Source organism: Cibotium barometz, chromosome 40 (assembly GCF_041138505.1).
Source record: "Cibotium barometz isolate CiBa-2024 chromosome 40, ASM4113850v1, whole genome shotgun sequence".
In the NCBI taxonomy this organism is placed as follows: Eukaryota; Viridiplantae; Streptophyta; class Polypodiopsida; order Cyatheales; family Cibotiaceae; genus Cibotium; species Cibotium barometz.
Genome location: NC_141085.1, coordinates 17,464,616 through 17,483,236, shown reverse-complemented (window position 1 = coordinate 17,483,236; position 18,621 = coordinate 17,464,616). Strand labels below are relative to the sequence as shown.

Below are 18,621 nucleotides of genomic sequence, written 5' to 3'. Positions count from 1 at the left end.
GACTTGGCGGCGACAACATTATCCTTCCCATGGCATTATCCTTCCCATGGCAAAATCAAATTCTTGTAGAATTTCAATCTATGTCCTTTGCCTCATGTTGAGCTGGGTGAAAATCCACTTTAAGCTCTTGTGGTCGGTTACAAGTTGGAACTTGCAGCCTATGAGGTAGTGTCTCCATAACTTGAGACAATGAACAACTATTAAGAGTTCTAAATCATGGGTGGCATAATTGAATTCATAGGGTTTCAATTTGCGAGAGGGGTAAGCCACGGGTCTTCCTTCTTGGTTTAAGACATCACCAAGTGCAAGGCTACTAGCTTCAGTGACAACTTCAAACTCCTTGTTTGGTGAAATCAGGGAGCTTTAGAACTTACACTGAAGTAAGGATGGCTTTAAGCTGGTCAAAACTAGCTTGGTGGACTGGTAAACCACACTATTCTACACTCCTTTTTTTTTAGGAGGTCATTCAAGGGTGCGGCCATGGCATAATCCTTAACAAAGATTCTATACCATCTTATGATACCTAGAAATCCAAGGATTTCTTTAACTGAGCTAGTGGCCATTCCAATATATCCTTGAATTTAGTGGGGTCTATTGAGATGCCATCTAGGGAGAAAATGAACCCTAGATATTCAATTTGAGGAGTGAATAAGGTACACTTACTCTTCTTGGCATAGATTTTATGTTCATGCAATGTTTGTAGCACTACGCATACATGCTCCTCATGTTCCTCCACTGACTGGAATAGATCAAAATCTCATCAAAAAAGACAAGAACAAATTCATCCAAGTAGGGTCAAAATATATCCTGCATCATGTGGTTGAAGGTAGCTGGGGCATTGGTTAATCCAAATGGCATTACTATAAATTCATAATGGCCATAGCGGGTATTGAAAGTGGTTTTGGAAATATCTGCTTCTTTGATCCTAATTTGATAGTAGCCATACCTTAATCTACCTTGGAGAAAACCTTGGACCCATAAAGCCTTTCATCGATGCGAGGAATGGGGTACTTGTTTTTTATAGTGACTTGGTTTAGCCCTCGGTAGTCGATACAAAGATGAAGTGTATCATCCTTCTTTTTTTTAAAGGAGGACAAGTGCTCCCCATGGAGAATTAATAGGGCAAATAAATCCTTGCTCAATGAGTTGAAGAAGTTATTCCTTGAGCTCAATGGCTTCATGAAGGGACATCTTGTAGGGTCTCTTTGAGACTTATTCAACCCCAGGGATTAGCTCAATCACATGATCTACTTCACGAGATGGTGGGAGCTCTGTAAGTTCCTCAGAGAATACATCAAAAAAATTCTTAGAGCCAAGAGGGTCTTGATTCTGAACTAGATTCCTCTACCTTATTGAGTTTGACAAGAAAGATATGTTGTCCCTTGCGCACTCTCTTAAGAAGGCGATTGGCTTTGGCTAACTGAGATTTAGGTTTAACAGTTTTTCCCTGGGCTAACACTACTTGGCCTTGGCTACTCTTAAAAGTGATGTTTCCCTCTACACAACAAACGTCGACACTATTTTCAATTAACCAATCCATCCCAAGAATTCCATCATATTCTTAGTGGCAAGACTCTAAAGTGGCCAATTCAAACTCAAGATCTTCCACATAGTGATGGGATTCAAACTTAAGATCTTCCACATAGTGATGGGATACTTCCTCTTTCCCCAACCACTGGCTAACTCTACCATCATTTTCTGAGCTAGTTTCCAACTTAATTGTAATTTTTGCAAGCATTTTGGAGAAAGAAATGAATGGTACTACCACAATCAATTAGAAGATGAAAAGGTCTACCTTAATAAGTAGTCGGGTGGATATCAAAAAATTGTTGGTTGGGCCCTTGATGTTTCACAGCTACGTGGATGGTGGCTTGCTCTTCTTCGTCCATCTCCAAAGTAGGTTCACCAATCATGGTGCAAGTGCGAGCAACCAGTCCACGGTCTCTACCACGTCCACCACTACCACCGAACTTGGCAGTTGGGGGCTCCACGCCCCTAGTTTGCTCAACCACCTTGTGGAATAGTAGAAGAGGGTCTTGCAAGTTTGGAGCATTCAGCTCTAAAGTGGCCAACTTCACTCTGCAATAAAAACACCTTTCATTCCTAAAAGGCTCTATAGTAAAAATAGCATGTGCGGGAGACAAAGCTGCTATTGGGGTGCTGACCAAGAGTGTTATTTGCGAGGGTTTGCCTGGAAATTCCTTTGGAAGCACCCCCTTAGATTAGACTCAAAATGGGATCTCCTCTTGCCTTGACTACTCTTTATTTCTTTTACCAATGGCTTGACTCGGGTAAGAGATTCTTGCAAGGTGGTTGGTCTCATTCCTTCAAGTGAGAGTCTCAAGTGAGAGTCTAGGGGTTCATTAAACCCTTGGCAAAATTGGGCCACCTATTGGTTGGTTGTCATAGGCGGAGCATGCTTGCGAAGTGTGACAAATTTTGAGTAGTATTTCTCTAGAGTTAAGTTGAGTTGCTTGAGGCTAAAGAACTCATTCTTCATAATAGATTCATGAGATGGGGGAAGGTAGCATCTTGCTTAATGTCACTCCATGTATGGTTCCTTCATCAGTGACCCCCTTGTCTTGACACCATTGTTTCCACCAAAGTTTAGCATCTCCAGTGAGACGAAACCTGGCAAGCATGGATTGATTTCCAGCTCATGTGCTAGCAGAAGCTGAGAAATAATCATACATATCTTCAATCCAAACTTCTGCATCCCTTTCAATCTTTGATCTTACCCCATTAAATGAGGGAGGGTGCATTTGTTTGAGGAGGAGCTTCTTCTCCTATGTATCTATGTATAATGCATTGGGAGCAAGAAGTTGACGATCCTGGTTATCAATACGATATTAAGTTTAGAATCATAACATGGGCTTCTTAACCTCACAATAATCATAAGAATATTGAGTGCAAGAATTCAAAATCTTTTATTTCATGCTTTAATATTTGCAAGTAAACCAGGCTGATTATACAAAAGGTTGGGCTATATAACCTAAATCTTATTGATTTACATAGTAAGCTAGAAAACCTAGCAAAGATCTGAGATATTAGCATTAAAAAAGTAAGAGGGTTTTGTCAAGGTTTCTAAAACACGATAAGTCTTTGACAGGGGAGGTAAGCTATGTCTAGCACTACGGGCAACAACTGCCCTATCAAGGGATAAAACCTGAATCACATTATCATAAACCCATCAATTTTGCAACATGCGAGTTCCATCGATGCTCACATAGGTATCATGAGGAGTGCCAATAAACCAAAACAAGCAAACCATCCACAACATTTTGACATAACAGATTTGCCACAAGTCAATGGAAATGTTGCCGACATGTTCGGCTCAGATGATGAAATATAATGATCATCGATGCCAATGTTCATCTCTATTACACCCCTTTCAATGCGAGTGTAGTGAGGAAGAGTTAGCTTGTCTACGATGTGCATCATGGCGTCATGAAGCTCAAAGTTCGACTGGTCATGAACATATACTGAAACACCAAGAATCGGGAATAGGGATCCATCCTACACCTAGCCATAGCTAGATTAGTCTAAAAAGAAGGCCTAGCAATCAAAGAATACAACATATAATTTCTTAAACCTAAACCGCACTCCGATACCACGTGTAAGGTCCCTGCTCTAGTTGCGACAAGAATATCCTTTTGATAGGCGACTAATTCCCTTGGTCTCCGATTGACGACACCTTAATTTCTTGAAAGTACAAGGATATGAGCAAACGGAGGGACCTAACTCTATCTCACAGGAAAAAACGTAGTCACTCTAACAAGAGTCTATTCCACTGATCGAATGGCACTTATATGCATGATCAAGGATGGAACAAGTCCACACTTGATTCGAAGAAGCCAATGCCTTTTTCCCCTTTTCTTTATGAGGCATAGGGGAGAATTACCTTGGGCTGACTCCCAGGCTTGCTACTACTGCCTCGCTCGCCAACTACGCAAGCAAGAGCAGAGTTAGCTAAGTAGGGGAGAAGATGTACCTACAAATTAGCTATGAAACCAGCAAACATATCCATTGAGAGAAGGAAAAACATTCTCTTTTTTTCAATAATTCATTGAGAAATAAGAAAACATCGGACAATGAATAATCTTCTTAGCTACAATCCTTATCAACAAGAAAAAAGAGCCATAAAGTATTTTAGAGTAAGATTACCATTTCGTATACTAGCTGTACTTAATGACATATACGAGGACAAAAGTGGCAATTCTCCATATTGGAGGCTTAATATTTTAGGCTACTTTACTTAAAAGAGAGATGCGATGTTTCTACAACTCTAGACGTAATCGTTATAATTTTATCTAATAAGAATATAACCTCGCTAAGCCTAAGAATCTTAATCTTAAGACCCAAAAGAAAGATGTTGCTTATATTTAAGAGAATTAAAAAATAAAGCCAACTTGGTTGTCGTCTGCATAACGTTTCGTTATGGAAGGGATGAAGTCGCTTGCGTGGATGCGTGCTTCCTCATTTCCACCGTGAATGACACACGATTCTTCAATTCGACGACATTTCTAAGCCATAGTAGGCCCTTAAGAGAGTGGGGGGGATGTGAAACGCTAGAGATTACTATAAGAGAGAGAGAGAGAGAGAGAGAGAGAGAGAGAGAGAGAGAGAGAGAGAGAGAGAGAGAGAGAGAGGATTCTAACAGAGCAAATGGATTTGAAAATGGACACCATTTGGGCTCCCAAAAGCTTGTCTGAAATCCTAAAGAGACATGCCTTAAGCTTACCTTCAAGTCTGTGCACATGGAGGGTCTTTTGGAGACGGTGTCATTAGCTAGAGGACTCACAAGAGAGAGTGAGGCTTGGGTACATCTAACCTTGGCTGGGAGAGGCTAAGAGGGTGACTTTAAGTCTATTCACACAAGGGGGGAGGGGAGAGAAGAGTGTAGAATATGTCCTTAGAGCTAGAGCCTAGCCTCCACGTGAGTGCTTACCTCCCAGAGGGGGAGGGAAGGGGGTTTAAGGTGTGGGGAGGTAGTGCCTGCGCAGCACGGAGGGAGTGCCAACAAGGAGAGCAAGTGTCTGGGTAGGGGTGCCATTTGGGCTAGCTGCATGGATGGTAGATGTGTCGGTGTGGGGAGGGAGCACCACCTATCTAGGAGGGGTCTTGAAGGGGTGTACATAGGGGGGAGAGGTGGCAAGTGGAGGGGGTACGTGAACCACTTGTACAAGAAGGGTCTAGAGGGGGGTGGAGGTGGCAAGGGGTACATGTAGGGAGGTGTGCCCCAAGGAGAGAATGGCGAGCATTGTCCGCGGATTGGTGGGCGACACCTGTGGCTACGTGAATACATAATCTAGCAAGAAATGAGCTCTTGGGTTTTTAGGGAAGACATTCATATGCGTCATATATCACTAGGGCAGACATTCATATGCGTCATATATCACTAGGGCAGAATTCACGGCAAGGTCCACCGTGCGCACGCCCGAGGGAATTTGTCGAGCCGTCAAAATTTTTTAAGAGAAATTGTTCGAGATTGCATTGGGATCCCGTGGATGCTTTCCATCCATCGTTTGGACATCCGAAATACTACTAATTTTGGTATGAGCCGCGAGATTTCAAAACTTCACGGGTTTATTTAAACCACTTCGGTTACTCATTTCAATCTCGGAAAAAACCTTTCCCGAAGTATTGTCGTGTTTAAGATTTCAAATTTGAATTCAATTTTCTAATTTCCTGAGTAAAAAGTGCTTGATTTGGTGAGAAACAAGCTCTCGAGTGTTCAGGGAAGACGTTCGTAAGTGTCGTATGTCACCCAGGTGAAAGTCATAGCGAGACCCATCGCACGTGCATCCGTCAAACCGTCAGAATTTTTTAGGGAAATTGTTCAAGATTATCTCGAGATCTTGTGGGCGCTTTTGTCCATCATTTGGATGTGCAAAATACGGCTAATTTTGTTCTGAAACCACCAAATTTTAAAACTTCGTGGGTTGATTTAGGCCACTTCAATTACTCATTTCAATCTTGGAAAAATCCTTACCTAGGATATTATCGTGCTTAAGATTTCAAATTTGAATTCGGTTTTCTCATTTCTTGAGTAAAAAATGCTTAATTTGCAATCACCTCAAAATAACAACTTCTCAAGGATAAAAAAATAACAATTAAATACGACCATAATGAATTGCCTAAACTATACTTGCAATGGATATACCATATTGTGCGTAGTGCTATATTTAAAATGGGTATGTTATAAACACCAATCCACACATCGTTTCATAAATGGTCATGGGCAAGTCTCCTTCCAAAAAATCTACCAACCAAGGAGGCTTGTTCTTTTTTTTTTTGGAAAGTAGATATTTATAATATTAACACTAAAAGATCATCACAAACTAGTTTAAAAAGGCCCTGGGCCAAAGCCTAGACTAGGTTCTTTACATTGCAGTTTAGCAGATTACATAACAGATTCCAACTATCCTCTTCCCAAACAAAGGAGGACTAGCTCCAAGATACATGGTACCCCAGTGCATACAGGCTATCATCATTGCTTCAATAGTACATCCTTTTGGGGGCAGCTTCTCCAAGATTTGCTTTCCGATCCACACCTAGTTTGGTCCCCATAGGGTTTTCTATGAAGGCCACAAAAGTATACTAGGGGTGTTTGACTTTACGGTACCATCTTCTAGTCTTTGGCCTAAATTTGGTGGGCTTTGCCTTCACTTCATACCCTTGATACCCTTGCATAACATCATGAATTAGGCACCCTAGTATGTACAAGGATCTGCAAGCCTGCAGATCAACTAATCCCAGTTTGCAAAGAGCAGATAGCCTGAAAAATGTTAGCATTATTTAACATGTTAACATAATAAATAAACCAGCACATATGGATACACTTATACATCACCTCAGTTAATCTATTCCAGTGTTCCCTCCTTCTGAAACACTATGGTATTCCTGGATATCCAATTTTCCTATAAACATCCAAATCTAATAATATTAAAGATAAGATTAATATCATCTTCACAATCCACCCCCCTTCCAAGAACCCAATCCCCCCACAATCCCATACCTCCTAAAGATTTGGCTACCCATTTCCCAATCTTAGCCCAAGTACCCCTTATGGTGGCAAGGCAATCCCAAAATGCATGCCTCCCATCCTCTAGAGCTAATTTACACTTGGGGCAGTAGCCTGAAGTGAAGTTTCTTTAAAGCAACTTGAAACCAAGGGGGAGAGCTAGCAAGCTACCCTCCATAAGAAGACCTGGAATTTCACTGGAATGTTAGCCTCCCATATCAGTTTCCATCTCTTCCTCCAAGTTCCATCTTTCCAATTGATTTTCCAAACCTTGTTATAGTATTCAAAGCTCACCTCACTTTTCCTTAGCTCCAGGTAAAGAACCTTAGCTGTTCCTTTGTCTAGTTTCACCCCATTGAACCACATCCAATCTTTCCTCCAACAAGAGTCATCATAGGCAGTAGATACCCAGATTTTTTGAATCTCAACTATTATCTGTCCAACCAACTATTTCTCCCTTGGGAGAAGATCAAAGTCTATTGCCAGTTGATCAAGTTCCTTCCAATCCCATCAATCTGCTAAATTCCTCAAGCATTTACTGTTCAGTCTTTTTGCAAGGGCAGTATCAAGAAGAGCCAAAGGAGGGTTAAAATTAAGGGGCCACTAGATTCCCATGCTGAAGGAGTTTCGTGTAGCTCTGGGGCAACCATCCCAGAGGATTAGTTCCAACACATCCTTACATTTCCCACATAGGAAGTTGCATAAGGGGGAGTTGGAAATCTTGAGAGGGGCAAAAGAGAGGAGCTTATTTCTACAATTCATGCCCATCCACCTACCTTTCTGAAGAACAAATGAATCTTCTACCACTTCCTTAAGCATCCTAGACCAGATTTCTTCTTGCAAAAGGCATTTGGGTAGAAGGAGGGCAATTCTAGCTAGGGCATGGTGGGAAGATGAAGTATACATATGCCTCCTTCCAATTTAGGCATACTTACCTTGTTCCAAGCTAGCCAGGCTACCACTCTTTTGTTGCTTTTTTTATTCCTCCATAAAAAGTCCCTTACAGGAGCCATGATTCCGTTCCACTGAAAGTTGATGATACGACAAAGAAACATGATTTAAGCATTCAACATAGTGTTACAAATGGTCACTCTATCATGGAATGGAATCCTAACCCCTTCCCATTTCTTCAGTTTTTGGAGGAATCTTTCTAATGCCCAATCATAGAATTGCTTGTTGGTGATCTCCACTTCAAAGGGAACCCCCAAGGACCACCTCACAACCCCATCTATCAAGGTCAAAATCATTGTCCTCAATTAGGCTAATAATTTTGGATTTTTGAATGTTGCATTAAGAACTAGAGGCATCTGCAAATTCCTGGATTATGGTCAATGCATGTCTTACATTGTTACTGTCTGCCCTAAGGAATAGCAAGGTGTCATTAGTAAAACATTGAATTATTAATCGATCCCCACTCCTCAACTTGAATCCAACAATCCTTCCTTTTTCAACAGGCATCCTCAAGGGCCACAATGAGAGGGTGGGAGGCTATAGCAAAGAGCAAAGGAGCAAGGGGACAACCCTGTCTAACTGATATTTTAATTTCAAATCCCCCTACTGGCATGCTATTTAGAAGAAGATTAGAATATCCCCCAAGAGACAGGTTAGAGATGCAAGAGGCTATTTAGAAGAAGATTAGAATATCCCCCAAGAGACAGGTTAAAGATGTAGGAGGCTATTTTAAAGCCAAATCCAAATTTTCCATAACCCTAGCCACAAAGGACCAATGGATCCTATCATAAGCCTTTTCTAGGTCCAATAGTTTTTTGGGCTACCTCCCTCCCTATCATAGTAGCTGCCAGAATATTGTCATAGATGGATCTTCCCTTAATAAAACCATATTTTTTCCTAGAGACTACTTCTCGAAGGACATGAGAAATCCTTAGAGCAATAACTTTGGCAAGAATTTTATAAATAACAGTGAGTAGAGTAATGGGTCTCCAATGGTTAAATCTATTACAAGCTACTTGCTTAGGAATGAGCTTTATAACTCCCTCCTTGAGGTCTCTATCTAGAAATCCAGAGTTGATGGCATCTCTACATATACCCCAAACTATATCCTTTAAGGAAGGCCAGAATGATATGAAGAATTCCACTGATAGCCCATCCCATCAAGGGGATTTTTCTTTGCCCAATTTGAAAATTTGAAAAGAGCTAGCCAGCATTCCTCAAGCTCCACTTCCCTCTCCATCCATCTGGCTTTGTCAGAATCAATACTTTGCTTAACTAGGTTTAACAGGTTGTTTTCAACTTGAAATCTTCTTGTGGAACCATCCTCTTTCAGGCTTAAGGTGGAACCCAAGAACTCTACCCATTTTCTTGTTACCTGGTCCATCTCTCCCAAATCTTGCCCATTCTCATCCTCCCTAATAAGTCCTACCACTTCCCTGTTGCCTTTATCATTAGATAATTTGAATAAGTGTTTATCAAGCTTCTTTTTGGAGGAAAAGGTTCTCCTTCTCAGGGCCCCAAGATTAAAGTTGGCCACTTTTTCATCCTCTTCTTTTAATCTAAGTTACCATTCAATGTATAGGTGAATCTCATCCTGAGTAAGTTTTCCAACCTCTCTTTTTTTTTGAAGACCTTGTAGCTGCTCACTCCAATTTTTCCTCCCTTGCTTCCTTTCATAGGCTCTCAGTTTCCCCACCCTTCTAATGATAACTTGCATGTCATTAGCAAAGGACCTCCAAGCTCCTTCAGATATAATTTTCCTTCTCAATCTGTTTTGATGGCATCCTCACTATACCTGATGACGAGAGCATCATTTCAACAGGGAATTGTATACTCTCAACTTCCTAGTTGGGAATTTGTTCAATTTGTCCTCATCCCAATCTTTCACATGCCAATCCCACTTCAAGGGCATGTGATTAGACGAGGCAAAGGAGTAATTAATTTCTAGCTTTAAAGTGTGTGGAACCCATGTTGCTTGTTGGCTAAGGACTCTATCTATTCTGGAAGAAGAGCCTAGATACTGTGAGCTAAAGTAAGTATGACCAAGGTCAACTCCCCAATCCCCTAAGGCCCACCCATCAACCAAGCCCATCTTTCCTCTAAGATCTTCCCATATCTTTTTTTTCTGGCCCATCAAAATAGTGCTCCCTCCACTTCTATCAGAGAGTTTTTCAACCATATTAAAATCCTCCATTAAAATGCAAGGCCCTTGAATGTTTAAGGCAAATAGCTAGTCCCACAGGTTCCCTCTATTTTTATAGTTGTGGGCCCCATAGATATTCACCACCTAGACTCACTCCCTCAAGTTGGATCTCCACTACCAAAGCTCTGCCATTAGGATGATTAGCAGCTATCGAGGGTTTTAGAGATTTCTTAATAATGGTCATCACCCCACTGTAACCACTACCAACTCCCCCATAAAAAATTGTAACCACTACCAACTCCCCCATGAAAAACAACCCAATCCTTAAAACCCTCTCTCCTAATCTCCTCTAGACCAAACAAGTTATATTCTTGAATGGCAAGAATAGAAAGTCCCCATTCTTTTATAAGACCCCAAAAGACTATTTTTTTTAATCTTTGATGCCTTTCACATTCTTAGTGTAGTCCCTCACCTCTACCTGGTTATTCATGCAAGAGTAGTTTCTGGGACCATCTCAACTTCCTCACTACCTCCCTCTCCCGAGGTTGGTTTCTAAATATCTTTCCAATTTGCTAACTTGCCAGTTGAATCTTTCCATAAATGAGGTCTCACTATCAGCTACTCAAGAGCAGCTACTCAAGAGGGCTAAAGGGATTAGAGTAAATCAAGGGATTGTTGTCACTAGGAGATTTGGTGGTTCCCTTATCCTTAGGTACAGATTTGTTCTGGGTTCTCCTAGCTTCTTCCTTGGTTGTTTTAAGGTTGGACCTATTCTTTGTCTTTTCAATAACCTTGGTCCATCCCCCTTCAATTTGTTTGCTTCCCTAAGGATCTAACTGCCCTTTGCCTTTATCTTCTCTCTTCTGGTTCTCTTCCGCCTCTATCTTATCTATTTTCATGTCCCCCCCTTGAGTCCACTACCTCTTTCTCCTCCCTATTGTCCTTCACTTGGGGCCCTCTCCCATAGAATTTGGCTATATGGCCAAACTTTTCTAGTTCTCCCAAATCAATTTCAATAGATCTTGGGGTTTCAAGCCCAGTATTCCAAGATATACAAACATTGTTTGCCTATTGGCTTGCATTGTCCTCCTTAGGGATATACAAAATCAGCCCCATAGAAGAAGCTAGCTCCCTGAGCGCCGGACGAAGCCAAGGAGGGAGACCGACTAATTTGACCCATACATAACATGTCTCTTTCAAACTTTTGTTAACATCAAAAGGTATTGCATACACAAGCTGGGGGCCGATAAAGAGAGGTGCTCTCGCAAAAAGATTTAAGACAATTTGTCCTTTTATGAATAGAATATTAAAAAAACCCTTCCCAAGATAATATATCTAAGAAACTACCTTTTCATGAAATATGTCTTCCTATAACCATCTTGCGAATAAAAGGATGGCACTGCATAGAGAGATTTGATTTGCTTTCTTACCAAGTCCGCTGAGATCCTCGTACATACCTTGTCATTGGCTTGGCTGAACAAGGTGAGAACTTGGACGCAATCTAACCGCTATCCAATCAGTATGCACCCTCCTCTTCGTCTCCGAAGACCCTTCTTCCTTCTCGGGAGGGCGCTTCATGGCATCCAAATCGTCTTGCTCCCAATCTCCCCAACTACAGGCTTCTTCATGCGCACCAGCCCCCATTCTCTCCTAGCCCCCACAACTCGCCCATGGCTTGACGCTTTGCATGCGCGAGGAATGTCCACCACTCACCCCACACGCCCGTGCATACACGTGAGAATTGATGGCCACGTTGCTCACTAAAGGATTCGATCCAAATCCCACCTCGGCTCGATTTATACCCTATTACTCAAGGGAGGTTTGTTCTAGTAAGTGTCCTGATTGAATGCAAGCTCTACCAACCAAGGAGGTTTGTTCTAATAGTGTCCCGATTGAATGCAAGCTGAAGCTTGCTACAGTGTATTCTTGGTTGGGGAGCCTGTCGAACAGCAATGAACGTAGCCCACCCAGAACCATGGTAGCTTTTTCAAAAAAATTCATGACGCCATAACTCCAATGGCCAAACCAAAACACCTTTCTGCTTCCCAAGGGTACAACCCTTCCAAGCTACCCAACACCTTTCCTAATGACTTTCTGTTTTCCAAGGGTGCAACCCTTCAGATCTATCCAGTGGTCACTATGCTATGGTCCCTTTAAAGAGCTCATTCAAAGCATGTCATTTGCGCCTCACTTTCCTTGGATGCATGATAAGGGAAGATAAATTGAACAAGACAATGTACCACGAGCTACTCCTTTTCAAACATAGGTGGAATATCCAAAGACTAGACCGACGATACATTCTTAACAATGCTTAATCTGGGGCGTTTGACCAGTGAACCTAAATGCCAGTCGTCCTCCACTGAATCAATGCATTGCATCAGACTTCCATGTAAAGCTAGTGAATTGGAAGGCAACAGCACCTAAACCCAGAAAAGCCTCTAGTCTATGGGCAATGTCAGTGCCAAGGCATTACCATATCACCGAGTAATAGTGTGCCTAGAGAAGTAAACACCTGCCTCAACGCTTTGGCCTGTTAGGGGCAATTGAGATATATCAAACGCTATTGTCCATTAACACACTGATCACAATTCAGCTAACATTAGTGCCTAGATAGCATGCAGTTCTGTCTGCTTAGGTAACTTTTCTGCAGGAAACCAATTTAACTTTGGGCTTTAGTTGCAGCTTTCCAAATGCAGAGAGTGTCAGAATGCACAGCGGAAGACTAACGCACGTAAGAGACACATCACCATCAAGCTCCACGAACACCCCCAACGGGCACTGCAACATCCCTCCACCAAGCTCCCATCTCCCAGTGAGCTGCCTCCCAAAACACCGGCCGGAGGAAATGACTATGACAAGGTACCACCACACCCTATATATGGCGCTTCAACTTCCCATGCTTCCACTTATGGGATAATCCAAGGCACCTTCTAGCCATAGATCACACGCTCGAAATCGCCAACCTTCCAACAGAGAGGTGATGCATTCGCTTGCCTGGGGCATCAATAAAGGCACAAAAGGAGGGGCATGTGGTTCTTCAAGTTAATTAGATTCCCATGTTAAAGTTTTCGCCGTCAAAAGTGGGTACGGACTACAGAACTCTGTCCTTCAGTTCCTCTTGATATACCATGTATAAACAAGCCCAAGTCAAGAGCCCATATTGCAAGAAAAAACCATGGGAGGTATTACAACAGCTTGGGTAAATACTCCTACAATGCACACAGAACTGAAGCTTTCTCTGGTTGTTACTTTCACATGGTCTCTTGGCTACTCCATATAATCAAGATCCTCCGTGATGCCCACCTGCCATACACAGCACATTCCTAGCTTAAAAAAACTAACCAAAACATTCTTTTCTTTGTGGCAGGTTGCACACACAAACAGCATCATGTATCAAGTTGCCTAAGCTTGAACTTTAACATGGATTTCAGATTCTAACCTCTTTGTAAACAGCCTCCAGTTTGTCTTTTGCATCTGGAAAATTATTAGAACACCAATGTTGTAAAGCAAAAATATTATCTGCAAGAACAATAGCAGTGTAATATCCAATTATTCACTAACCCATTCTGAGTCCTAAAGCAGTGCTTAAAGACATCCGCCAGTCTTGCAGCTAAGCAAACCACTTTAGCACAAACTTCTCAAAATGGCATAAAGCAGCACATGGACAAGATTAATCAGAAAAAACCTGTCCAACGGTTGACAGCTGCATGAGCAACCTCGCAAGCATCCTCTAACAAAGCAGCAGAATTGATGTAAGAGAAAAATCAGCAAAACAAAAACAAGCCTGTCCTTAAAAGAGACATACTTTGTGGGAGGGAGGAGGTAGTATGGGTATGAAGGCCTTCAAAATTAAATTTGGTAGTAATCTTTTAAAAGAGCTAGAATGCTAGATTAAAGATAAACCCACTTCAAGCACAAGCGAATCAAGTACTTGGATTATTTATGAGCAAGAATTTTCCTTAAGAGCTATCTTAACAATTGTCATGAAGAATTTGAATAGGGTTAACTCTGGAGTAATCTCTCAGCCAGCCCTAGCAGCCACAGTTCCATCCCCGACACCAAAGACATTCTAGGGTAAACAAACTGATAAAAAATAAGGTATGTAAAAGACTAAAACACTCACTCATGGCTTCAAAAGTAGCCGGATCATTGTCCACATAGATTTCCAGCTCAGCCTGTATACAACATGGACACACATTAAGGAAATGCAGCTACAATGGCCCAATTCTGAAGACTGTAATGGACCAGCCTCCTCATAGCCACTCTGCAGGAAAATAGACCTTCAGTGACTTGAATTTCTCCTCCAGTTGCTTAAGCTCCATCAAAGCTGCCTCTCGTTCAGCCTAACAGCATGCATTTATGCCAAAAAAAAAAGTCTTACAAGCTTGAACAACCACTATAATAGCTATGAAGATGGCAAATATAAAGCAAGTCTCACAGTATCCTCTCTGCCTTTCTTGCAGGACTCTATCTGAAGATTGATTTTGGCCTGCTGTTGCTTTACATTCCCTAAATCACCCTCAAGCTTTGCTCGAACATGTCTTAACTGAACTCAACAAGATCAGAGAAGAGAAAATGATATCCAAACTCTCAAGCTGTTTCAAGCGAAAAGAAACAAAACAATGCATTACTGTTATTTTTGCAAGCTACCTGATTTCCAGCAGAGCTGGGAAGACTCCAAAAGTAAACCTGCAAACAATACATGGATGGTTTACATTGAAGGACAGACTCTAGTGTACCAAACCAAGAAAACTAGTCACGATGCAAGGAGGAATTGGGATGTTGTTCTAATGGCACTAACGATGTCTCAGTAGACACCAGACTTCCTACTTTAGCAATTCATGCCAAAGCTTAATTGCCACTCAAATGTGAGAATGCCAACACATCTACGGTATTAACAAAAAAACGAATAAGTTTGCAAGAAACTTAGGGTGGCCTGCTTGCCTTGAAGAAATGGCATATGATATGATGTTTGCTGACACTGGAGCTGACATGATTAGGATCAAAGCAAGAAAGGATTGATACATACGGAGGTGCCAATCTTGTCCTTGAAGACGAGATCGTCATCAACCAAAGTCTGCAGTACATCCTTCACACTCTGACTTATGACACCTTTTCGGGGGCCAAGCTTTTCCAATTCTCTCAGCTTGAAGGAAAAAATACAGAGTGAGACAACTCCATTCCCAAACAAACAAAATGGTCTTCACAAAACATTAATGGGGACTAAATGATTCAGAAAAGCCCTTATCTCCACAAAATAACCTTGGAAAACCCTAATCTGAGCGAACTGTACCTAGAAATCGTAAACTGTACTAAATACGTCTAAGGAAAGCCTAATCTGTAAAACTGTGCCAGGAAACCCTGACCCTAATCTGCACCTAGAAAACCCCAACCTGTGCAAGAAACAATCAATAAACCAAGGAAAGCGTTGAAACCCTTACCAAATAAAAATCTTGGCTTTCATGAAAAATCTGCAGTAGCTGGTTCCTTTTGTCCTCCAAAGAGAGACCACGCTTCTTCGACTAGAAGAAACACAAGACGAGCATGATTAATTCCTGAAAGAAAAGCAAAATCTCACATCCAAGCCTGTTAAAAGCACAGACAATGAGCAAACATAAGAAGCCCTCCATAATTTTAGTTTCCCTTTCAAAAACTACCATGAAAATTAGCAGACACCAAAATCTCCTTCAGGTTCCTCCAGTTCTTCTGCGAATCGATACTCCCCTTCCAAAACCTGTGCTCTGGTATACAGAAGAAACCCTAACCCGAACACAGCAGCAACCCTAACTGTCCTCGCACTGTGTCTTCTTAACTCGATATATCACAGACTTGACCTTCTGCGTAGTTCAGACACGAGTGGTGAGCAACAAGGATTGCCGTGCGACGTAGCGGACCACAAACTGCCCAAAGAGCGCGGGAAAATGCAAGCATTCGAATTAGAATAACGCGGTGAACTAAAGTATTTTATATTTTACATTCTTTGAAATTGATAAATAAAAATTGGCCGATTCTCAATTTCTGGCCTTAAAAAAAAGGCATGCCTTCAATTTAAGCTTTAAAATGGGCACCTCCATCTCATTATTTTAAAAACCCTTAATGATGACTATTTCATATTTGTAATATTAACACTAAAGGATCATTACAAACCAGTTCACAAGGGCCCTATGCCAAAGCCTAGACTAAATTTTTTACATTGCAGTTCAACAAATTACATAACATATTCCACCTACCCTCTTCCCAGACAAAGGAGGATTGGCTCCAAGATACATGGTACCCCAGTTGTATACAGGCTATCATCATTGCTTCAGTAGTGCATCCTTTTGGGGGTAGCTTCTCCAAGATTTGCTTTCCTATCCACACCTTCACCCCACTGGTCTGGTCCCCACAGGATTTTCTATGAAGGCCACAAAAGTATAGGAGGGGTGTTTGACTTTACAATACCATCTTCTAGTCTTTGGCCCAAATTTGGAGAGCTTTACCTTCACTTCATACCCTGGATACCCCTGCATAACATCATGAATTAGGCACCCCAGTATGTACAAGGATCTGCAAGCCTGTAGATCAACTAATCCCAAATTGCAGAGAGCAGATAACCTGAAAAATGTTAGCATTATTTAATATGTTAACATAATAAATAGACCAGCATAGATGAATACACTTATACATCACCTCAGTTACATCTATTCCACTGTTCCCCCCCCCTTCTGAAACACTATGCTATTCCTCGATATCCAAATTTCCCATAGACAACCAAATCTAATAATATTAAATATAAGATTAATATCATCTTCAGAATCCACGCCCTTCCAAGAACCCAATCCCCCCACAATCCCATAACTCCTAATACCCATTTCCCAATCTTAACCCAAGTTCCCCTTATGGTAGGGCAATCCCAAAATGCATGCATCACATCCTCCAGAGCTGAATTACACCTAGGGCAACAACGTGAATTGAAGTTTCTTTGAAGCAACTTGAAACCAAGGGGGAGAGCCAACAGGCATACTTTCCATAAGAAAACTTGGAATTTCACTGGAATGTTTGCCTCCCATATTAGTTTCCATCTCTTCCTCCAGGTTCCAGCTCTCCTATTGACTTTCCAAACCTTACTACAATATTCAAAATTCACCTCACTTTTCCATAGCTCAAGGCACAGAGCCTTAGATGTTCCTTTGTCTAGTTTCACCCCATTGAACCACATCATAGGCAGTAGACACCCAAACTTTCTAAATCTTAGCCATTATCTTTCCAACCAACTATTTCTCCCTTGTAAGGGATCTTCCCACCAATGCCTCTTGCAAGAAGCATTCTGGTCTAAAATGCTTAAGGAAAGGCATATGGATGTGAAATAAGCTCCTCTATGCAACTTCTTGTGTGGGAAATGGAAGGATGTGCTAGAACTAATCCTTTTAACTCTCCTTTGGCTCTCCTTGATACTGCCCTTGCAAGGCTGAACAACAAAGGCTTGAGGAATTTAGCTGGTTGGTATCATATTTCTATCTCTCTCTCTCTAAATATAGGCAGGCCTTTGTGAACATCCATAGCATGTACTCCTTGTTATGTTTCTATTTTTAGATACACAACCCTTCAATTTAGCTTTAAAATGGGCTCCTCCATCTAATTATTAAAAAAAATTTGATGATGAAATTGGTATCCTATTCTCTCTCTCTCTCTCTCTCTCTCTCTCTCTCTCTCTCTCTCTCTCTCTCTCTCTCTCTCTCTCTCTCTCTCAGATCCCTGTCCCCACCGCGCAACGGATTCGGGGTACTAGCAGAGGAAGTAGCACTTCTTGCGTGGGGCAGGATCCCACACTCGGGGCCTCGTCCACGGATATCCGGACAAGAGACTAATCCGTCGGTTTTTCCAAAACCGAACCCGGAAAAACTTCCCTTACCCGGAAAGCACGGGCGATTCCACCAGGATAACTTTTTACTCTAACGTAGTCAAGATCATTACTGATCACGCTGATCCGACTGCACCTATAAAGATACTCGATCGGATCAAGGAAGAAACTTGCACTTGGATCATTGGGATCAACGCTTTTTTCCCCATCAAGAGACACAGCCGTTGATTCCTATCCATAGAACAATTACTATCCGAGATTTACTTTATCTATCGTAATAACAAAAATTGAGTCTCGATTTACGGATCCATCACTCCAGCCTAACCCCATCCGATCCCATGGGTTAGGTAGCCAACCGCCCAACCACTGTAGTGATGGGATCCAATTTGGAATTTGGTTAGGTTTTGTCCCGAGTACCAAGAAAAAGAGTTCCAAGGCCCCTAAGCCGGAAGTTCATGCAAACATAAAACTAGTCACACCACTTACACACCCAATATGAAATTGCCTTTTTTCTCAGCATCAACTAACTTTAAAACAATCCTTTAATAAAACCATTATGTCACTGATGACAATCCTCAAAGTCTCTGGTTGAATCCTTATTTCCAGTCATTCTTTCATCGGTGTACTTATGGCATCATTGGCAACCAGAACGCTCAACACCTG

At 41.7% G+C, this 18,621-nt stretch overlaps 1 protein-coding gene across 1 annotated transcript; it reads right to left on the bottom strand.

Moving 5' to 3' along the window:
* Positions 1-12,798: 12,798 nt before the first annotated feature.
* On the bottom strand, positions 12,799-16,049 carry ATMND1 (Mnd1 family protein). The gene is made up of 10 exons (XM_086778904.1): positions 15,776-16,049; positions 15,560-15,640; positions 15,148-15,264; positions 14,769-14,807; positions 14,557-14,664; positions 14,399-14,461; positions 14,242-14,293; positions 13,804-13,848; positions 13,558-13,637; positions 12,799-13,421 (listed from the first exon to the last, which is right to left on the bottom strand). Exons 1-10 carry the CDS (start codon positions 15,776-15,778, stop codon positions 13,386-13,388), a joined length of 624 nt encoding a protein of 207 aa, XP_086635030.1. The 5' UTR covers positions 15,779-16,049; the 3' UTR covers positions 12,799-13,385.
* Positions 16,050-18,621: the final 2,572 nt, after the last annotated feature.

Bases quoted from the DNA above. Each gene is read 5' to 3' on its own strand.
- ATMND1 (XM_086778904.1), bottom strand. The intron at 14,462-14,556 runs GTGAGACTTGCT...GCATGCTGTTAG, and splicing joins AGAAAGGCAGAGAGGATACT to GCTGAACGAGAGGCAGCTTT. The intron at 13,422-13,557 runs GTTAGAATCTGA...TGTGTATGGCAG, and splicing joins TGGAGGCTGTTTACAAAGAG to GTGGGCATCACGGAGGATCT.